Below are 22,645 nucleotides of genomic sequence, written 5' to 3'. Positions count from 1 at the left end.
TCACCTGCAGCTCGTTCCCACACAGCATCTCCCAGGTGCCGTACAGCTCCTTGGACTGGCGGTACATGCGGATGGCGTCAGTGAACGCGGGGCCCTCCACCTTGGAGTCCTCGGGGATCCCTGCCCGGGAGAGGGATGTAGAGAGGAGGTCGGTAGGATGGCCCGTGCCCTCCACCGAGACCAATGGGTTGACTGCCCAAACTCCCCCCACCTCTGACCCCCACGGCTCTTGTAGTAACAGCATCAGTAGTTGTTGCAGTGACAGTAACGATGAGAACCCACCAGCAGCAGTGGACAGTAAGACAGCCCTGCTCTGTATCCTCATCTCCTTCAATCCTCCCAACCAGCCCGAGCTGTGGGCACTGTCGTTTCCTCTGCTTTTCCAGATGAAGAAACAGGCTCCGAGGTCAGGCCACTGCCGAGGGTCCAAGGCCACTGAGCAGCAGAGCCAGGACCAGAAGCCACCACCACCACCAAGGAGAGGCCACCCAGCATGGCAGACGGCATACCAGAGGCACCCAGAGACCCTCCCTCCACCAGGGGCCTGCCAACTTCCCCCGCAAAGGGCAGGACTGTAAACAGTCTCAGCTTTGTGGGCCAGACGATCTCCGTCCCAGCCACTCAACCTGCCGTTGTAGCAGGAAAGCAGCCGCAGGCAGTGTGTGAACAAACGAGCCGATAAAACTGGACTTATTAAAATAGGCGATGAGCCCAATTTGCCTCGTAGCCTCGCTGCAGGTCATTGAACCCTAAGGGACCTCAGTTCTCCCTTCTGAATGGTGGGAACAATGACCAGCCTGGCCTCACACACCCACTGTGGGGCTGCAGGGACCACAGTGTGGACTGCGGAGGCAGGGCCTGGGGGCGGGCCCAGCGGGCACCACGTCGCACTTTATTAGTAACTGCAGCCACGAATGGCTCCTGCTGCCCTGGGCCCGCCTTGCTCACCACCGTGCATCCAGGGGGCTGGAAATACCACTTCTCACTCCTGTCAATGATGGTGGCGGTGGTGGCCCAGATGAGTTTGCCCACCTCCCCCGTGCTGGCGAGGGGGTCGGTGAACAAGGCATGGGCCTCAGACTGGGTGCTGGGGAGGCAGGCTGCAGGAAGTCGCAACATCTGACTTCAGGACGAACGTGGTTAAACACCTCGCAGCCGGCCAGCTGGCGGCTACCCTGGCCACGAGCCTGTGACCGCTGCGTCCCCAGAGCCGAGGGAAGGGGAACTGGCAGCCAGTGCCTCCGAAACCCCGACCTCCACGGCAGTGACCACGGGCTGAGTCACCCCCCAGAGAAGAGGCCCCTCTCTGGCGTGGGGAGAACCCCTCCCCCTCCACATCCGCTGACCCAGGAATCACCCTGCCTGGTGGGGCTGGAAGAGAGCTCAGAGGTGGGGAAACTGAGGCCCAGCCCCAGCCCTGCAGTGGCAGCTCCGTGGACCGGGATGGGGGCGTGAGGGGCGTCTCACCCTGCATTTCAGGGACCTGAGATGAGGAGGGAGTGACAGGGGCAGTGTCCCAGCTGGGGTGCCGTGCAGAGCCCTGGGGTGGGTGCTGCCCAGCTGGGCCAGGGGAGAAAGCCCCTCAGGCTTAAGGAGGGGCACCGTCTCCCAGAGACCAGGTTTTGCCTAGAACAATCCAGCCGTGCGCTATATGCAGCCTTTCTCACATTGGGGCATTTACAGTCTGCAGACGGCAAGCCGGGTGTGCCCGGCAGGGTGGCTCTCCAGGTGGCAGGACGCTGAGCCAGACGGTTGGGCAGCAGGAAGGAGGCCGCCGATGCCGCCTCAGACCCTCAGGATGTCCCTACTCTGCTCGCCGAGTGGCTGAATCAAAAGGGCGGGTGACCCCTCCCGAGCTCTTCCCCTGAGCCTGGCTGTGAGGGGCTGAACTGTGTCCCTTCAAAGTCCTATGTTGAAGTCCTGACCCCCAGCGCCCTCAGAATGTGACTGACTGCAGACAGGGACTAGAGAGGAAATTAAGTTAAAACGAGGGGCTCAGGCTCGGCCCTGATCCCACATGTATGGCTGGTGTCCTCAGAAGAAGAAATCTGGACAAATTGCGCACACAGAGCGGGGACTGTGTGAGGACACAGGGAGACGGCAGCTGCCTGCTGGCCAGGGAGAGACACCTCGGAAGAAAACAGACCTGCTGACACCTGGACCTCGGGCTTCCAGCCTCCAGAGTTGTGCATAAATACATTCCTGTCGTTTAAGCCGCCCAGTCTCTGGCCCCGTGTTGCGGCAGACTGAGGCTGAGGCCGCACACGCATCCCTCACCTAACTCCCCAAACAGCTCCCAGAGGGACAGCTGTTCTTAGTCCCACTCTCCCCATGAGGAAACGGGCTCAGGGAGGCAAAGTCACTGGCTCGAGGCCACACCGCTAGGGAACGGCAGCCCCAGGGCCTGAACCCAGACTGGCCGACTCTAGCGAGACCTGGAGACTTCCTGCCTGTGGGGTCCTCAGGGTCAGGCTGAGAAAGGAAGCTACATTCCTCAGGCCCGGGCAGCAGGCAGACAGGAAGAGGCCTTGACCTCTGCACCCCAGGCCCAGCCCGAGGGGGCAGCTCCGTGCCCCGCTGCCTCTTGCTGCCCCAGCTGCTCCGGGAATGCAGGATGTGGGCGGGGGCCAGATGAACTGTGTCCACCCAGCTCGGCCTCCTTCCCCAGCCACCCCCCACTTCCTGGCAGCCCCTGGAGTGAGCAATTCCAGGCCCTGCAAATTCCAGGCCCAGCCCCCGAGGAAGCCGAGAACTTTCCCACAGTCCTCAGGGTGGAGGAAAGGCTCCTCTAAAACCACCCTGTCAGCTCCCAACACCTTGCGGCCGCAGGACGCCTCTCCCCCCGCCCCAGCAGCTCTCCCCGGCCTCCCCTCCTGCCCACAGGACCCACACCCATACCCCTCAGCCTCCTGGCTGAGCGCTCGCTATGTGCTAGGCACGGGGCCAAGAGCTCTACCCAACCCAGCTCATGTATTCCTCCCCACGATCCAGCAAAGCTTATCACAACTGCCATTGTGCGCACGGGGAACCGAACGGCGGCTCTTCCCCACCTGGTCTGTCCCCACCCGGCCTGGCCTGGGGTCACCTGGCCAGGTCTCCCATTAGCCTTGGAAACCTTCAGAGGGAGGAGCTGGGCCAGGGAGGGGGGAGGAGGAGGGACGGTGCCCCAGGCCAGGCAGCCGGAGCCCAGATCGCCTCGGCCGCTCCTGGCCCCTCAGCCCCCGGGGACCTGGGAACAGGAGGCTCTTTGTTGGTGGCAGGGGCTGGCCTGACTAAAGACCTGGTTCCTGCCGCCCGGCAGATTCCAGCTGGGGCAGAGGCAGCCCTGGAGAGCGGAGAGGACAGGGGACAGGTGGGGTGAGCCGAGTCACCGCACAGCCGCCTCCAGGTGTGGGTGCCCACTGTCCATCCAGCGGGTGGAGCTGCGCCCCAGGCATGCCAGGCGGGGAGAGTAGGGCAGAGGCAAGGGCAGGGCGGGAGCAGCGGCCTCCCTCTGCTGCCCAGAGGCCAGGTCACCGGGAAGGAATTTCAGGGTCCAGGATGGGGTTGCTCCTCCCATAAGGGCAGGAAGCCCCTCATGCCCCACCCCTCCGGCTGAGAGACAGTCACAAGGCTTTTTGATCAAACGCCTTAAAGCCCCACAAGGCCCTCCAGACCTGACCCCAGTGCCCGCTCCAGGCCCATTTCCAGGCACCCCGTCCCCACTTCAGGGTCTTGTGTATCCTCCTCTAAACTGCCCACACCCCTGGGCCTCCCTTCATGCCTGCTGCGACCTCCGTCTGGAACTCACCTCCCTCTGCTCTAGAACTATGCATCCTCCAGGTCGCAGCTGAACCCCGGCCTCCTCAAGGAAGCCCCCCGATCTACCCCTCCCCACACACAGGATCAGTACCCCCCAATACATACACACACTCCAGGTTCCCCAGGTGGCTCCCACCCGGCACCCAGCACAGCTGTGACTCATCACCGCCTGGTGTCCTCATCTGTTTAACATCTGTCTCCCCACCAGGCTGCCGGCAGCACGGGGGCAGGGGCCATCCTCAGTGCCCAGCCCTGGGTCTGGCTCAGAGACATTAAAAGGTTTGTTAAGTGAATGAGGGACCTGGGAGAGACCTTGTAACTTTGCAGACGGGGACAATGAGACCCTGAGGGAGGAAGGGAACTTCCCAGACCCGGGTCCAGGTCCCTGAGAAGAAAGCAACGGTAGCATAAAAAAATCTTTACCAAGCGTTGAGTGGATGCTCACTGTTCACAAACCCTCTGAGACACAGGAGAGATTATTAGCCCCATTTTACAGAGGCTTCAGAAGGTAAGTTGGTCTCCTAAGGTCCTGTTGCTGGAAAGTGGCAGAATCAGGATTTTTATCTTGTGACCCAAGGGCTCAACAACTGCATCCCTCTGAGAACAATATCCCAAATTCTGCTTAAGAGCATCACAGAACTGTTTTCATCAAGGAAGAAGGTGAAGGGCAGCATGACAGCGGTTTCGAACAGCCCCAGAAGGAAACGCAGAACAGCTCATAGAGCAGGGTGGCCACACCGCACTCAGCCACTAGGTGTCGCCACTCAGCACATAATCCACGTAAGCCCGCTCCCAGCTCCTGGTGCCTAAAGGCGGCTCACCGTTGTTGCAGTGGCGGACGCAGTCCTGCAGGACAGCCTGCCACTTGTCCTGCTCAGCTTCCGTCATCATGCAGAAGTAGTAGTGACGCGCAGAAGGATGCCAGAGGATGAGCGGGAACTGCGTGGGGCACTTGAGGACGGGGGCAGTGCCCGATTTTGATGTGGTCCCTGTGGAGACAGTGCCCTCTGAACAGCTGCCCTCTGTGGCTTCCCTCGGCCAGAGGACGCCAGCAGCTGACCCCTCGCCCTGCCATGAGGGGCAGGCTCAGGCCCAGAGAGAGCTGGCCTGTCCCGGGGTGACCAGAGAGTCAGTGGGGAGGCCACGTCCTTCTCTCTTGCTCCACAGCCCGGCTAAAGGAATGTCAGACTCCCCCAGCACCGTTTCTCAGAGCTGGTAACGCAGCCACCTCCCTGGGGTCAGGTTCTAAACTCAGTGCATGAGGCACAAATAACACAGGGTCAGAGCCCTCAGGGTCAAAGGCCAAGCATTACCTTCTTGGGTTTCCCTTCAAATTTCAGCAGCAGAGGCCAAAGTGTGGCTTAAATGTCCAAGGGGGGAGGGAGGTATGGATGTGGGAGATAGAGAATAAATAAAAGGGGATTTTTCTCTCGCTGTTTGGTCCGCATGGATATTCGAGATCCAGCGAGATAAGTGGTCCTGGGCTGTGACCTTGCCACTCCTGTTAATAACAGGACAATGGCAGTTCTTCTCTGGGCCCTGGCTCTGGGTCCCTGCGCTCAGCTCAGCACACACAGCACCTCGTGGGGTCTACCTAACACCCCAAGGTCAGCCCTCTCAGGGCAGGGGCTGGAATCCAGGAAAGCCAGACTCCAGCTGAGCCCTCAACCACCAAGTCCCACACAAGGGTAACAGCTGCCCCCAAAGGCCAGAGTCTCCCTCACCCCTTGGGCTCCCTGGGATCGTCTGAGAGGCAGATGTCATCCCACAAGTTTTCTGGGTGTCTCTGATGGGGTGGGGTCGCCTAGGATAGCTCCTTACAAATGCGGTATTGACTCAGCAGTTTGCAAATTGGGGCACCTGGATCACCTTCTCCTGGAAGCCTCTCGGGGACCCAGGGAAGAGGCAGGGTCGAGAGAGGTCCCCCTGCACAGCTGTGACCGCCTGGCTCAGGAAGCAGGGGCTCGGGTGGGGCAACCCCAACGCACTACGTGGCCACAGGAAAACCCCTCTCAGGCCTCCCTCTGGAGGCTCAGGTTGTGCCGGGCACCTGCGGCTGGCTCTAGGCCCAGCTGGTTTTCCTGCAGGTGTGGAGCCTGGAGCTCCAGGAGTAGGGGCGCCCTCTCCCCTGGACAAATCCCTGGGTGCTTCGCCTGGGATGGGTGGTCCTTTACCTGGTAAGGAGTTGCCAACAAGCTCCAGGTACTGGTCCAAGGAGGTGAGAATTTTGTAGCCCGCACTGTTGATGACAGCTCGGGGTGGGACCTGCCGCTCATAAGCCTGAGGAGGGGGCAAGAGAGATGGTCCCTGGGGGTTACGTGTATGGCCAAGCCCAAACCCCGTCTCCATCCCTGGCTCCAGGGCCCCACTCAGTGTTGCCTGCCCCAGTCAGGGAAGAGGAGGAGGAGAAGGAAGAAGGGGAGGAGGGGGAGAGAGGACTTTGACCACCACCATGACTAGAGGCAACGTGGTGTAGTGACCCGGACCCAGGGTCTGGGCTCAAATCCTGACTCCACTGAGTTCCGTCTGTGTGAGGCCAAGGATAAGCACCTCCTTTGCTTTCGTTTCCTCATCTATAAAACCAGTGTCATAACAGTTCCTACCTCACAGGGCTGCATGAGGGCCCAGTGAGCTAATCCACTTAACGCATCACACAGTGCCCAGCACAGCGAGGGTCAGGGAGCACTGCTGAGGCGACTGCTATTATTATCACCACTGCACCTACGGTCTCTACGGGCAGCAGCTACCACTAGCCGAGTGTCCACTGCATGTCAGGCACTGTGCTCCGGTCTCTGCATCCTTCATTTCACAGAATTCTCACAAGCCAGAGGTGAGTACCATTATTAACCCCAAGTTCACACCACTGGTAAGGCAGCCGACCTGCACACGAACCTGGTCTGTCAGCCCCTAGAGCCCAGGGTCTTGGACCATTTCCCTGAACTGTCCACTAACTTCCTAAGTCCCCTTGGGAGGCGAATGAGGATTGGCCGCTGCTTTCTTACACCCCTGGGGAGAAAAAATAGTCCTGATGTAGGAGCTCATACAGCAGGGGTGCCATGCTGCACTCAGCCACTAGGTGTCACCACTCAACACATTCCTTAAGAGTGGCTGGAACCTCCAGGGCAATGATTTTCAAAGCGTGGTCCCTGATTAGCAGCATCAGTGTCACCCGGGAACTTGTCAGAAATGCATATTCTTGGGCCCCCTCCAGACCCGAATCAAACTCAGGGTAGGCCCAGCAACCTGTTTTTTAACAAGCCCTCCCGGTGAGTCTGGTGCATCCCTCAAAACAGAGGGCGCTCAAGCCTGTCCTTCGGCTGTTTGGCAGAAATGTCTGGTAGAAGGAGGGCCTGTGGCTCAACCAGGTGGGGCTTCCCTAAGGGCCCAAAGCAAAGGAACAATCGAAGGACACCCATCCCCCCACTGCAGGGCACAGAGTTGCAAGGGGGGGGCATCAGGAAGGAAACAGATAGGACCACCAGCCAGGGGTCCTCTGAGGCAGGGAACGGCCAGTTAGCTGCCGCTGTTGAAGAGCAAGGAAGGGAGGGGCTGGGGAGCAGCAGGAAGCCCAGGCGGGAAGGTGGCTGAGGGCGAGGAGGGCGCTGGAAATGGAGAGATTTGGAGGGCCTCGGGGGTGGGCAGGAGCCAGCAACGCGTGGCCAACGGGGGGAGAGGCAGAGTGAAAGGGGACCCCAGAGAGCTGGGTGCCTGGATGGATGAAATGCCACTGGCAGAGAGGGCAGGCAGCACAGCAAGGTATGGGGAGACCGGGAGGGGTGGGGGGAGGCTGCTGAGGTTCTGCTGTGGCCCTGGCAACAGCCAGCGCGGGGAGGAGGGGAGGGATGCGGGTGGAGGTACGGAGTCTCAGGCTTAGGAATGGGGGCCGTGCAGCATCAACTAGTGTAGAAGACAGCAAGCCAGGGGAGGCTGCGGAGAAGGGGAAGAAGCGGCCTGGCCAGGCCTGGGAGAAGCTGGGATGGGCTGGGGGCCTCACCACTTTGTTCTCGTAGAGCACCAGCCCATAGTTGTGCGGCACGAGGCTGAAGCGGTTCCTCCACTTCTTGCTGTCCTCCTGGTACTGGAAGAGGTTCCCCGAGAAGATGATGCGCTCATCCAAGGGCACCTATGGGAGGGAAAGGGCAGGGAGTGAGACCCAGCCTGGGAATGGGGTCCTCCAAGAAGGTGAGCACGTCCTCCATCCTGACCTCACCAAGGCCCCCGAGGCAGGGCCGCATGTCACACATTTGGCAGATGAGAAAAGTGAGGCTCCGGGCAGTGAAGGGGGCCCCACTGGGGTCCAGGAGGATCAGCGGTGATGCCAGGACTTGAACCCAGGCCAGGCACCACAATACCGGACCCAGACAGAATCCCACCCCATCCTGGCCCTAGGCAGACACAGCTGCCTCGGGACAGGTCTCTAGAGCACGAGGCAGGCTGCTTCCCCATCCACCCCCACTGCAGCGTGGGTGTGCGACAGTCACTCCAGCCGGAGGGGACGTGCCCACCGGCCAGCACTGGTAAGGTCCCAGCGCCTGGGCAAATCTCTTTCCAGCTCTGGGCCTGTTTCCCCTTGGGGCAACAAAAACCTGACCACGCTGGCTCCATAGAGCCTGCCCAGTTCCGACGGCTGACAAGATGGTCTCCATGAATCTGGGTGGGAGAGGAGGGGACCTCAGCCTGGAGGGTTCCCGTCTGACCAGCATCCTGGTGGACTAGTGGCCAGTGTGGGCAGCAGAAACGCCCAGACCTTCCTGCAAAGCCCTAGCTTTGACTCGACCGCTGACTCAGTGTTGACTTCAGCCCTGTCACATCACTTCCCTGAGCCTCAGTTTCCTCATCTGTCAAATGGGACAGTGACAGCACCGACTTCACCGAGGTATCTCGAGGATTCTGTGCAAAGATCACGCAGGCAGTCAGCACCTGGCAGGCAGTACGATACGCGAAGCCACCATGACCACTATTGGGGTTACTGTCAGTGTCATTCTCCAGCTCCTCGGGCTGACTTATTTGGGGAGGGGGAGGGGTGGCCGTCCCAGAGCGAGTGCTTCCTGAGCAGACCCGCACGGGGAAGCTTCAGGAAAGGAGAGACAGGCCACAAGGGAGCAGCCCTCCTCCTGGATGGGAGGAGCTCAGGGAGTCAAGTGTTCCTGTTTCTCAGCAGCTTCTAGCTGTTCTACAACAAATACGGTGCCTTCTGCAAAAGGAAACATGCATCGTGTGTAATAAAGGGAGAAAGTATTGATATTGTCCTAATGGTGCCTAACCCTTCCTAGCTTCCTCGCTCTGCTTCTGGGTCTGCCCTGCAGCTGGAGTCAGAGGTGAGCGGCCCCTCCCCAGGCATCCTCACCCCCCAGCCCTCTCCCTTCACATGCAGCCTCCTCTCCCCAGCAACTCCTCAAGGGGAAATGCCAAAACATTCTTGGAAAATGAGGGCCTATTGTGCTCAAACAATAGGCCCCCGAAGACTGCTTCCTACCCAGGGATAAAAATATTTACAGGAAAAGAAAACGGTTCCCCCTACCACGCACCTCCCCCCCACACACACACACAGAGTGGGCTTTGCCCAAGTCACAAAGCTGGGCTCAGTGGTCTATATTTAGACTGGGGCCTACTCTCAACCCAGCTCTTGAATCCCCATCTCTCCTAGAAAGGAAAGAGCAGACAGCGCTCTCCCGACACCCTGGTCAGACCCTCACGCCCACCCCCAGGCCCCTGGTCTGCAGTCCTCTCTGCTTAGAGCCAGAGCCCAGGCTTGGGCAGTGGGAGGCTGAGGGCACAAGCTCACCACCCAGGCGGGCCTGCCCGGGCGAGTGGGGCTCAGCAGCGCCCCCAAGTCCACCCCTAGATCCTGGGACAGCCCGTAATGGGTAGGTGGTGTGGGTTTGGGTTTTATTTTTAAGACTTTCCAATGGCAGAGTCACGTGTCCACAGGGAGGTCTGCAGGACACGAAACGGAACCCGACAGCCCAGGCCAAATATTTTGGACTCTGCAAAGCTCTCTGATGCCACGATGGGCATCTTCGGTAAATGGTGAATGGCTAGAGCACAGTCCCCAGGCTCCGACAGCCCGAGTTCCAGTCCCAGCTCCACGGCCCACAGCACGGGAGCCCAGACAGGTGACTCCACCTGTCCAAGCCTCAGTGCCCACATCTGAGATGGGGATGGGACTAAATCTCAGTCCCTCCGAGCAGTGTCGTACTGGCTGCATGAGCAGTGCCCACACAAAAGGACTGCTGTTTTCATTACTACCATTACTTGTATTATTATTAATTGTATTGTTATTTATTGTATTATTCTTTCTTTTTTTTTTAAGAGGAAATGTCATTTATTTACTTACTTATTGATTTATGTATTTGCCACATCTTGCAGCATGTGGGATCTTACTTCCCCGGCCAGGGATCGAACCCATGTCCCCTGCATCGGGAGCACAGGGTCTTAACTACTGCACCGCCAGGGAAGTGTCCCTGTATTATTATTTCTACCAAAAACAATTTATGTGATGATGATGATGATTTCTAGTATTATATTGTTATCATGACTTAGCCTCACTTTACTGAATGACAAAATGGGACCAAAGATTCCTCCTTTTCAGGGATTGTGGGTGATTTCATCTTACTCTTCCTGCTTACATGTTACTCCTGTTTTCTTACCACAAATACTCAACCTTGTGGGTGTTAAAGGCGTTTCTCATGCAGAGTAAATGCTTAGCGCGTCAGGGAACCCCATTTCTGTCTTAGGTTATTGGGACCCAGGTTGCCTGTGACATTTCCTTCCAAATAGGAGAGCCATTCCAGTTCTGCCCACTGGAAGCAGCTCACCTGGGCTGGGTCCAAGGCCATCTTTCCTATTACACAGGTGTGCTCCTGCCAGATACCCAGGCCAGGCCACATCTGCTGCCACAGGGTCAGGAGGTTGCCATGACATCAGGAGACCAGACAGTCTTTTCTGGGCCCCAAATCAAAGGGAGGTGTGATGCTCTGAGAGGCTCTGACACACAGCCCTGACCTCCCCTCCACCCCAGGCAGGCTGGGGGTCAAGACAGAAAGAGACTTTGGTCAGGAATCTGGAACCTGGCTTGAATCCTGCTTCCACCACCCTGGGCCAGCCATTTAAAGGCTCAGCTTCGGGCCTCTGCACCTGCCATTCCCGTGGTCTGATATTCCTTCTCCCATCAGGTCTTCCACTGAGATGGCCCTTCTTCCAGGAAGCCCTCTTGGGCCACCCAGACAAGTCAGGCCCCACTGCCTGAGTCCACCCTGTCATCTCCTTCACAGCGCCCACTTTATCATGTAAAGGGCTGTTTACTGTCTCCCTGAGTGTCTGGGGGCAGCAAGGGGCAGTGTGGCCCCAGCACCTGACCCGTCACAGTCAGTGTGTGGCCCGAGTAGGGGGCCTGTCTGTCGGCGGAATCCTTTAGTCTCAGTGGCAGCTCTCCCACTCCACTGACTTGACGCCTCCAGCCGTTCCTCCTGCTGAGATGACACCAAAGGGTGACAAATCCTCAAGGCCTGGTCAAGTGATGCCAGCCCCCACCCCTTTGGTCTCATGATAAACAGGCATGTCTTTAGGCACTTGGTTTTGGGGGAGGGCGGGGAGTGGAATGAAACAACTCCCAGTGCGGGGCCTTTGCGGGCTCTTCCTTCTGCTCTGCCCCCTCCTGTCGCCCCCTGCACACCCCGCTATGCCCACGCCCCTGCCCACACCGTTCCCCCTTCCAGAGACGCCTTCCCAATAATCCGAATCCCACCTAGCCTTCAGAGCGCCATGCGATGCCCACCCCCTCCACAAAGCTGCTCTCTCCTCTGGCCCATGACTCTTCCCTCTGGGCACCATTTCACAGACAGAAGAACAGGCTCAGCAAGGTTACCCAGCAAGTGGGGACTCCCACCCCCGTTTGTTCTCTCACTGAATCCGCATCCTCCTCTACGCAGGAGGTACCCATCTGGCAGATGACGAAACAGCCTTGAAGCTTCCATCAATGGCCCCGGCCACCAGTTAATAAAAGGATTTGAACCCAAGGCCCCCCCGAGTTCTTTCCCACCAGACCACAGGGTTCCAGCCTCCATCCCTCAGCTACAGCACTGCCCCCGGCCCCTCGAAGCCTGAGCGCGGGATGACCCGGGCAGCCCCGAAGAAGGCGACAGGACTGGGGGCGGAAGCTGTGGCGAGGCGAGCAAGGGCGACTTCACAGCCCGCCAACCATGGAAGTCAGCCACGAATGCCCCGAGCCCCAGGCACTGGGGTTGGCTGGTCGACCAGGCTGATCCCCAGAGAGAAGCCGCTGGGCGCTCTGCCAGGGGCCACCAGCCAGGAATAAGTAGCCTCTGGGCTGCCACTCAGCCACTCCAGGGCCGGTACACCTGCAGAGTAGGGGGGCTGGCACCCTTCCTTCTCATCACCCCTCCCTCTGCCACCTGCCCGGCCATCCAGTGGGCAGAGGGTGAAGGTCACTGAAAGGGAATGACCCAAGTAATGGGACGTGCAGTGCCCTCAAACAGGACTTCCCTGGGCTGACACAGGGCCCCTGCAGCACCCCCAGAGGAGCAAGGGTTGGCCTCTCACCCCAAGTGCTCAGACCCAGGCCTGGCGGCTTCCAGCCGGGAACCCAGAGCCCCACCAGTGCCCCGGCTATCCCCTCACTTCCTCGGCGCCATTCCCATCCCCGGCCCCATGCCAGGGCCGACCACAGGATCCCCCTCCCCAGGAGGCTCTCCACCTCGTCCGGCCCATGCTGACCCCCAGGCTGGAGCCAGGCAGCTTCCAGTCCTCACTGGACAAATATTGACTGTGCAAACATAATCCTACCACTGATAATGGGATAATGACAAGGCCAGGGATGACGACAGTGTCAGCCAGCACCCGCCCAGCCCCAGGCGCCCAGCCGACAAATCTCTAATCCTCACAGCCACCAGGTTCGGGAGGTGTGCTCGTCCGGGTTTACAGGTGAGTACATGAGGCTCCACAGGTGAGGTAATAGCTCGCGGGCACACAGAGTGTAAGAGAAGGAGCTGGGCTTGGACCAGGCCTGTCAAGATGACTCAGAGCCCCAGCTCTGCTGACGAAGGGGCTGGCCCGGGGGAGTCGCCCACGGTGCTAAAAGGACCTCGACACCACCACCAGGTCACCTGCCTATTCAGAAGCCGGGTGCGGCCCTTAGAGACCATCCAGCAACAATGGGAAACAGAGGCCATGGAGGCCGCCCTGCCCCTGGCCCAGCGCCTCTCACCTTGCGCCAGAGCAGCTGGGCCTGTGGCGCCCCAGTGCCCTCGATCTCGTGTCGCATGCTGTTGAAGAGAGCCACACCATACTGGTCCTCGTAGAAGCGGAGGAACTCCGTCAGGATCTTCCCGGTTTTCTCTGCAAGGGAGGGAACAAAGGGGCCATGAGGTTGGTGCAGTTGTTTCCGGGCAGCAACCCTGCCCCAGGAAGGGGCACCCGCCTTGCCCCAAATCCCAGTTCATAAAATTGTCCGCACGAGCTCCGAGCTCCGTGTTTGCATCTGCACTGCATTCCTGGTAGGGGTGGTGCATTTCCCACACACACGTGGGTGAGCCTCTGGGCGGGGAAAAGGGCAATGACCCTGACAGAGAAACCAACAGACGCGTGAAAAGACGCTCGGCCTCACCAGCCAGCGAACAAACGCAAGCGGAACCAACCTGTCCGACCAGCCAGGACCAGCCGGGACGAGAACAGGCACCTTAACCAGAACTGGGGGAGTGGGAAGTTGGGACGGCCTTTTTGGAGGGGGACCACCACAGCCGCATGCAGCTCCAAGGGTGCGTGGGTGCCCTTTGATGTTGTACTTGCTCCTGTAGGAATCCAGCCCACAGAACTCACACAAGGACAGCAGGCATCTACGCACCAGAAATCACCACAAACAAGCCAATTGTGCACATGGGGAATGATTCAATACCTAGCAGTTCACCCAGGACGTTCAGAAGATTAAGGGGACCTGGGTACAGGTACCAACAAAGGGAAGGTGTCCGTGCTCGGCCACGTAAAGAAAACAGTGCTACGGAATCCCACACTGCATATCATCTCATTTAAAATTATTCCTGCATGTGCCTATGAGTGATTTATGCTTGGAGACCTCCAGAAAGAGGTCCGGAAGGCAGCACTCCAGGCTGTTAAGGGCGGCGCACCTGGGTGTGGGAATGAAAAGCAGAGAGCAAATTTCAGTTTCTGCTTTATTCACTTGTATAGCATTTGAACTATTTTATGAGCATGATTCTTTTCACAATAAAAAAATAAACATTCTAAAATCTACCAAGTTAACAACCCCTTTGCTTTCACTGGCTCTTTGCTTCTCTCTTCGGCTAAAGCAGTTTCTGGACGGAGAAGGCGAGTACTGGGGCACCAGAGCAAGCCCAGCACATGCTGCCTGGGTGTCCCCATTCACAGACGAAGAAACTGAGGTCCAGAGAGGGCTGTAACCCATGCCGAGGGCGCCTTCTCCTTGGGCAAGGCTTCCCGGTCCTGTGTAGCTGCAGCTCGAGTCCTGCCCCGGGGTTCGTGCTGACCCACTGTGCGGCTCCCCTCTTTGGGCCTCAGTTTCCCCCTGCACACCGTGAGGACCAGACTCAATAATGGACAGGCCCTACCACCTCGGACAGTCTTGGATTCCAGGTTCCAAAGACCTGTTCCTTTCTCAGAGGAGAAGGGGCTGAAGTGACGCCGTCCCTCCCATGGCTGGCCTCTGGATACCGAGGGCACCCAGCTAGGACAGCATTTCATTTAATCCTCTCAATAGCTCTACGGGGTACGGCTGGTGTTATCCCCAGTTACAGAGGACACCGAGGCTCAGAGAGGTTAAGTCACTGGCACAAGGTCACACAGCTAGCGAGTGGCATAACTGGAATGCAGTCCTGGGGCCCAGCCAGGAGGTGGTGGCTGGGGAGGAAGCCTGAGAGCAGGTGCCACATCCCACACCTAGGGTCTCGGGCAGGCCCACTCCCTCCACTCCTTCCAGAGGCGGCTCAGCCCATGGGTCTGTCTCCACAGGCCTGTGCTCCCCTTTCCTGGAATGAGCTCGTGTCTGTTCAGATTCTGTCTGGGGGGGAGGAAGGGGAGAACAAATGAGGAATTTGCTTTGAATGCCTATTTTTTAAAAACTATAAACAACCAGAACTCTCTCAAACACCACGGGAATTGTTTTGAAAAATGATGAGGCGGGCTGGGGGTGGGGGAAGACGAGGTAACGCGCTGGAGCCAAACAGAAAACAGGACCGTAGACAACAACAATACTGATAAAACATGTCATCGTCATCATAATCGCTCCCTTTTATTGAGTGCTAACCCAAGCCAGTGGGTGGGCAAGTTTCACATGCAGGATCTCAAAGAATCTTCACAAAAACCCTAGGCAGTCAGTGTTACTGTTTTCCCGCGTTAAGGATGAGGAGGCTTGCAGACCCAGCATTGGAGAGCCAGGTTCTCAGCCTCCAGCCCAGGGTTTTGCCCCAGCTCTGCCTCAAACAGCCGGACAGCCAATGGGCACTCTCCCAGCGCGCAGCATGGGTAGGCTTGGCCCTCGGATCTCCAGGGTCCTTCGGCAACAGCTCTAGGATGCCTGACTCAGCCCTGATGCACCCAGCCTCAGACACAGCATTATTTCCAGAAGGGCTAGAATGTGCCCTGATGCGTGGGAAGCCAGGCCCAGGAGGAAGCCGCCATCCTGTGTCGGGACTCAAACCCAGGTCTGTCTGACTCCCAGCATGTTCTCAGCTGCCGGGTCAGCTAAGCCCAGGCATCACGTCCTGGCAGGGAAGGGCCCAGCCAGAAGGCCCAGGCATCGCCCCATCGAGGGGCACACCAAGGCCCACGTTGGGTGGGACTGTGGGTTGAAGAGGAAGCCAGGGGAGGCCGAGGAAGTGAAAAAGGGAACGAGGTGACCCAGACGGAGACACAAAACGAAGGTGAGACTGACAGGCCTGACGCATCCAGGCTGACAGGGGCAGAGTAGGAGGCAAGAAGGAAATTCATTCTTGGCCTCTCACGTCGGGACGCAGAAGAGTTTATCCAAGTGATGCTGTGGGACCAGGGTCCAGGAGTAGAGGGCACGAGGAGTGGGAGAGGAGAAGTCACCCGGCAGAGGGGGGAGAGGGGACAGGGGACAGAAATATGGGTTGCCTCGCTCAAAGGAGTAGGAAACGAGAAGACAGCCCCATGGGCGCTGCGCCCCCAAACAGGCTGCAGCAGCCCTGATTTCACCCAAGCGCCACCACAGGCATGCCTTGCTACCCAAACTCGAGAACCGTCTAGACCTGGACCTGCTTCCAGATAAACTCTTTGCTACCGGAGATTCCAGAACCAAACAGATCAGACAGTGTGGGGTCTCTCAGTACCCCAATCTGCTCTCCAAGCTGGGAGCCGAATGGATTGGGATAGGGAGGGAGGCTGGTCTCTAAGGACTGAGTGCCCACCCCACGCCACGCCCCAGGGGCTGCGGACGCCGCCACCCGCCCGCTGGGTGAGAGGTTAGGGGCCACAGGAGGAGGGTCCCGGCAGCGCCAGGGAACTGGGTAGCTCAGCTCGGGTTTGGCAACAGAGGGAGCGCTGGAAAGGGAAGACCGTGACGGAAGAGGGCCGCGGGATGGCTTCTTGGCAGCCAGGAGCACATTCTTAAGAGATGTCCTAAGACAACTTGGGAGGAACTGCCACGTGCTGGTACAGAGGAGGTGCCACAGGAAGGCAGAGGATGAGGACTCAGGGGGCTGCGCGGGGGGGGGGGGGGGGGGGTGCCTAGGTGTCAGGGCTGGAAAGACCTCAGAGAGGCAGGGAGGGGAGGGGGTCCAGTCCCCTCCAGGAACAAAGGGCTCCCAGAGGAGGAGCCCCGAACAGAGTCCCCCAGCAGCCTCTCTGGCCGGACGCTGCGGAGGAGGGTGCAGGCGGCACTGCAGCCCCGGAGAGGCACCTCCTGCCTGCTGAGCTCGGGGGCCACGGCCCAGGCAGCCCCCTCCCTGCAAGGCCTGCTCAGCACCCCACTCTCTCCCTCCTCGCCACCCTGCAGCGGCGATCTCCCTGGAGCTGCCAGAGGGGTTTAATGACTCGAATCCCACCACGCGTCCCTGCCTGGGTGTCCACGGGTAGTCCCCGAGGCCTCAGGAGCCCCTCTCTCCTCCACACCTACCTGTACCAGCTCTTCCTTCCTCTTCCCAAGCTTCGGGAGACACCACATGCCAGGGATTCGGGGCCTCATCAGCCCAAAGGGGACTGTGAGCCAGAGAGGGTGAGGGGCTCACCTGAGGCCGCAGAGCCAGACCGAGGCAGTCAGGGTTCTAGCCACAGCCTGCTGACCCCCTCCTGGTCCCGGCTCTGACCACTGTCCACAGGGCCCCACAGGACATCCATCCTCGCAGCGGGCAGAGAAGTAGGTTGTGGGCCCTCTCCAGAGGCAGGGCCGACTGCAAGGGTCCCTGGCCCGGGAACTGGGAGGCCCTGGCTAGTTGTAGCGATGCAGTTGCTGCTGGGAGCTACGGCGAGGGGCTGGGCTGGAGCAGTCTGAGGATGAGTGCCGGCCTCACCCACCCTCCACGCTTTCTCACACCTCCTCCCTCCTTTCCTGCACTCAGACCCAGATGCTCTAGGATAAGAAGGTAGGGGGTACTGATGGAGCATGCCCTCCAGCCCCAGGCCCTGTGAGTTCAGAATCCCAGTTCTGAAGACCCAGCCCCACAAGCTGCCTAGCTCTCTCAGAACCTCAAGTTCCCCATCTGTAAAATGGGCATAACAGATGGGTCCAGTTCAGGACCTCCATAAATGTTACTACTAATCATAACCATCGTGCTCAGCTCGTAACAACAGTAAGGACTGTTTGAAAGTTTTATTAGCAGGCATAACTTTCATAGTTTGAAAAAATCCAATAAAGACTTTTTTAAAAAAGAAGCAGGAAGAGAATCGCAAAATAATAATAATGATAAGGATCGGCAGGTCTTCAACAAAGACCTGAAAAAGGGAGCGCTCCCTAGGAGGAAGGAACTGCACAGGCAAGGGTAAGGGGGTGGGAACACCTGGACAGGTGCAAGGACCATGCAGGAACCCAGGTTCCCACCTGACCCTGGTGGGCTCCCTTGGCATAATCTTCAGCCTCTGCGAGAGCCCAGAACCAATCACTGGGCCCTCTTGTGCCCCTTTGCCAGCATATCCTGCAGAATTAGGAGGTCAGCTCATCCCACTCAGACGCAGGGCCCGACACACAGACACACGCAGAGTCTTCAAAGGGCCCTGAGGTGAACACAGGTAAATAAACCCTCCATTTACAGGTGTATAAACCAAGGTCCAGAAAGATTAATGGCTCACGAAAGGTCATCTCACTCATCAGTCAACAGAAGCGCCTGAGCACCGACGTGGGGCTGTCATGGGACTGCCTGCGGGGGTCCTGATACCCTTAGGAAACCAAGAGGACGGCACGTGAATTCTGGGAGTGTGGGTACAGCCACCACTGTGCTCTGCGACCTCAGGGAGCCACTGCCCACCCAGGCCTCCACCTCCACGCCACATCCACAGCACGAAGGCAGCGGCTCCACTCAGATTTGAAGAGGCCACTGCCCAAGACACGGAGGCCAGGGAGACATACACATAGACACACACACACACACCCAGGACACGGAGGCCAGGGAGACATACACGCAGACACACACACACGCCCAGGCCATGGAGGCCAGGGAGACATACAAGCAGACACACACACACACACGCCCAGGACACAGAGGCCAGGGAGAAATACACACACACACACACACACACACCCAGGACACGGCGGCCAGGGAGACACACACGCAGACACACACACACACACACGCCCAGGCCATGGAGGCCAGGGATACATACACGCAGACACACACACACACACACACACACGCCCAGGACACGGAGGCCAGGGAGAAATACACGCAGACATATACACACACGCCCAGGCCATGGAGGCCAGGGAGAAATACACACACACACACACACACACACACACACACACACACACACACTCTCTCTCATTCTCTCTCGCTCTCTCTGGCTCTCTCCCCCTCTCCCCCTGCCCGCCGCCCCAGGGGCTCTTCCGACGTCTTGTGGCGAGCTGGTTTAATAAGGGATCTTACATCTGTATCTCTGGTTCTTAGGATGGCTCTGCCCCCAGATGGCCGGAACCATGTCTCCAAAGCCTGTACTCTTTGGGACCATCGAGGGTGACCCAGAGGGGCCTCCTTACCAGCCAGTCTTCCTGACTCTGCCCCCAGAACTAACTCCCAGAGTTGACTGGGGTGTCTTTCTTTCCACTGAGGACTTGTGTCTGTTCAAGAGCTCAGGTAATGCTGATAGATTGTCACCCCCACTTTATAGGTAAGGAAACTGAGGCTCAGGGTAACTTGGAGACCTTCTGAAAGACACTTAGCCTAGGGAATTCCCTGGCAGTCCAGTGGTTAGGACTCCACACTCTCACTGCTGAGAGCCCCGCTTCAATCCCTCGTTGGGGAACTAAAATCCCATAAGTGCAGCACAGCCAAAAAAAAGACAGTTGGCATAAAAGGGGAAACAGGTGGGTTTCAAACCTAGTCTCATATCAGAGCCTACACACTCCCCCACCTCTTGAAGCCTCTTCATTCCCAACACAATTTCCAAGGCTCTGCCCTACACCTTGTTGCCGGATCTCTGCCTGTTCCCCAGAGGCAGGCAACACAGGCTTTACAATCCCCATTCTACAGATGAGGAAACCGAGGTTCAGAAAGGCAAAATGACTTTCCCAAGGTCACACAGCTGGTGACTAAGAGCCTAGACTGAAGTCTGGGCTCTCCAGCCCCTACCTGGTCGGAGCTGGCAGGGAAACTTCACTCATACTGGGTCCTCATTTGTCAATCTTCTGTGGACCTCAATCTTCCTACTTGCAAAATGTGTGGGTGGGTCCCTATTGGCTCAGCTGATCTAAAATCTCAAAGATTATCTGATCAGTGCTGGGCTCACCCCAGGAGCTGACTGGGATGCTGGCCTCAGCACCATTTCTTTTTTTTGTAAATTTATTTATTTTATTTATTTATTTTTGGCCATGTTGGGTCTTTGTTGCTGCACGCAGGCTTTCTCTAGCTGTGGCGAGCGGGCGCTACCCTTCGTTGCAGTGTGCAGGCTTCTCATTGCGGTGGTTTCTCTCGTTGTGGAGCACGGGCTCTAGGCGCACGGGCTTCAGTAGTTGCGGCACGCGGGCTCAGTAGTTGTAAGGCATGGGCTTAGCTGCTCCGCGTCATGTGGGATCTTCCCGGACCAGGGCTCGAACCCGTGTCCTCTGCATTGGCAGGCGGATTCTCAACCACTGTGCCACCAGGGAAGCCCTCAGCACCATTTCTGAGCTGCTGGTGAGTCAGCTCTGAGTGGAAGCTGACCACAGCCCCCCTCGGGCTGGACAGAAGAACTGGGGGCGGGCGGTGCAGCAGGACCCAGCATCACCCCCACTTGCAAACACGGCACCGTCTCCACTGGGCATTCAGGCTCTGGGCTCAAGTTCCAGCTCTGCTACCAACTAGCTGTGTGACCTTGGCCAAGGCACTTCCCCTCTCTGAGCCTCTGTTTCCCCCTCTGCAAAACAGCACAACAGTATCTGCCCTGATCAGGTTATAAGATCAATGGGCTAAGAGCATAATGCACTTCACCCTGGCAAGGAGGAGGCACGCTGCTAATGGGGGCTCCTGTAAGGTGCCTCTTGTCTAAGGTTCCTCTAACCCAGGGAGAGCCCCTTGACACAGGCGGAGCAAACCCTGGCCTGTCCCGGCCCAACCCCAGGACCAGCACCACCAGCAGGCAAGGCAGCCAGAAGAATGTTAATCTCTGATCTTCCAAACTGACAAGTTAAGGATCACACTACTTCCTGCACTCAGAGAGCGGGGGCTGGGCCAGAACTGGGGAGGCCCCAAGGTGGCCCGAAGTTCCCTGGTTACTCTGGGGGCCACTGTACTCAGAGAGAAGGGGCTTGCTGAGCTCAGGATGGGAGGAAGGAGTACAGAGGTCCTCAGAGAAAGGGCCCAGAAAGGTACATTCCGAGAGCCTCCAGCGCCAAGCTAAGGAGATGCTTCGCCTTCTCGTGGCCCTCCCAAGCCCAGCTCACGCCATACCTGCGCTGAAGCCTCTTACCTCGATCAGCCCCCCCAATCCTCAATTCAGCCCTGGGGCAGGTGGTGTCTGAACTGGAGGAATGTTTAAGGTGAGGAGACGGAGCCCCAGAGAACGGCCAAGTCCCTCAGCCGGGAAGCGGCGGAGGCAGGATATGAGCGCAGGTCCGGGACCCCCTCTACACTGACAAGGCACCACGACGAAGAGGACGCTCTCCAGCCAAGACCACATCAGCCCTGTGCCAACCATGGGTGCTTCACGCCGGTCCCGGCCCTGGGTTGGCCCAAGCTGAGGGCGCTGTGCCAGACCCACCCCTGGCTCATCCGGTCCCTCCAGTGGGCTCCAGGGACACACCTCACCCAAGAGCCCAGCCCCGTGTCAGGGCTGAGATTTGCCGACTGAAACCAGGAGGGCAGCACCCTGTAGGGTGGGGCAGGGCCACAACCTGCCTGCCTGGTTCCCAGAACCCAGGGGATCAGGCCCGGGGCGGGAAGGTGGGGGAGGCAACTGGGGATACCAACCCCACCCACCCCAGAGCCAAAGGGACAGCAGAGGCAGAGTGGGGGCAGGGACTGAGCTTCCCTGTGTCACAGAGTTGTCCGAAGTACCACCATCTCCATCATCTGCCTGGCACAGCCAGGGAAGCCTGAGGTCCAGAGCAGTGGAGACACTCTCCCAGGGTCACACAGCATGTCCTGACAGAGCTGGGTTGGCATGCCAGCCCTCAGTGCCCGGCCCAGGGCCTTTCTGCTCAACACCCCCTATTATTATTACTAATGCATAACAGCAACAGCCGCTCGCTCAGCAGCTCCTCTGGACCCAGGATGGCGCTACAATTACACGAGTTACTCTATGTGTTGTCCCCACTTTACATAGTAGAAAACTGAAATTCAGAGAGTTTAAGTGATTCCTCCAAGGACACACAGCTTATAAATTATATGGACCCAGAACAGTCTGAGTGTTAACAGGGAACAAAAGTTTGGGCAAATGCATCTCACCCCCACCTTCCAGACTGCCAGCCCCTGGGGCGCCCCACAGCACTGGCCCTGTGGGTGGCCGACGGGGCTCCTGTAATCAGGGCGTGAAGCTGGCGGAAGGCGGGTAATGACAGGCTCCATCGGCCAGCAGGAGAGGAGGGCTGGCAGCCCACCCGTGAGAAGAGCCTGAACCAGCAGCTGGAAGCCTGCAGAGCCAGAGCCAGAGCCAGGAGGGGACAGGACAGCTGGGTGCCCCCGGCCAGGCCAGTCCTTGTCCATAAGGGCGACAGCACCCAGCGAGGGCGAGGGACTGATCCAGGGTCACCCGACTTCTGGAGCCAAGAGGATTCCCACCCCAGCCGTGTCCTGCTCCCCAGAGCAAGGCCATCAGGGTGAGGTGGGCGTCCCAGCTGCCCACGGGCTGGTCGAGAGGCCAGTATAGCTCAGCCCACCTCCACACCAGGCCCCTCCCATCGTACCCCTGCCACGGCCTCCAAATTTCTACCCCCTCGGCTTCCCGTTTCCTTCTGATCCTTCCCCCACACAGGAACCACGGGGATCTTTTTGTTACAGCTCTCACCCTGAATCTCCCCTGCTCAAAAATTTCCAGTTCCCACTGCCTTTATGACAAAGATCAAGCTCCTCGGCGTGCCTGCAGACCCCTGGGTGCCCTTCCTCCCTGTGGGGTCCCTCCGGGTCAGGGACACCCCTCCCTTCTCACTCTCCACTGCACCATCCCTTCCCCCGGGATGTCCCCAGGCTGGGTGGGACCTCCCCCCTCT

The 22,645-nt window shown here is 58.6% G+C and overlaps 1 protein-coding gene across 1 annotated transcript in view; it reads right to left on the bottom strand.

Annotated features, from left to right (window-relative positions):
* The window catches only part of NIBAN2 (niban apoptosis regulator 2), a 53,773-nt gene that overhangs the window by 9,521 nt on the left and 21,607 nt on the right, over positions 1-22,645 (bottom strand). Inside the window, exons 2-6 of the mRNA XM_082843369.1 lie at positions 13,028-13,158; positions 7,796-7,924; positions 5,976-6,081; positions 4,623-4,790; positions 5-120 (exon numbers count right to left, since the gene is read on the bottom strand). Of these exons, the coding sequence (XP_082699495.1) occupies positions 5-120; positions 4,623-4,790; positions 5,976-6,081; positions 7,796-7,924; positions 13,028-13,158 (650 nt within the window). The remainder of the gene's footprint in view (positions 1-4; positions 121-4,622; positions 4,791-5,975; positions 6,082-7,795; positions 7,925-13,027; positions 13,159-22,645) is intronic.

The sequence above is a fragment of the Leucopleurus acutus genome (genome assembly GCF_964270905.1).
Source record: "Leucopleurus acutus genome assembly, chromosome: 7".
In the NCBI taxonomy this organism is placed as follows: Eukaryota; Metazoa; Chordata; class Mammalia; order Artiodactyla; family Delphinidae; genus Leucopleurus; species Leucopleurus acutus.
The sequence above is the reverse complement of the archived record's forward strand: the minus strand, read 5'-3'. Positions and strand labels throughout refer to the sequence as shown.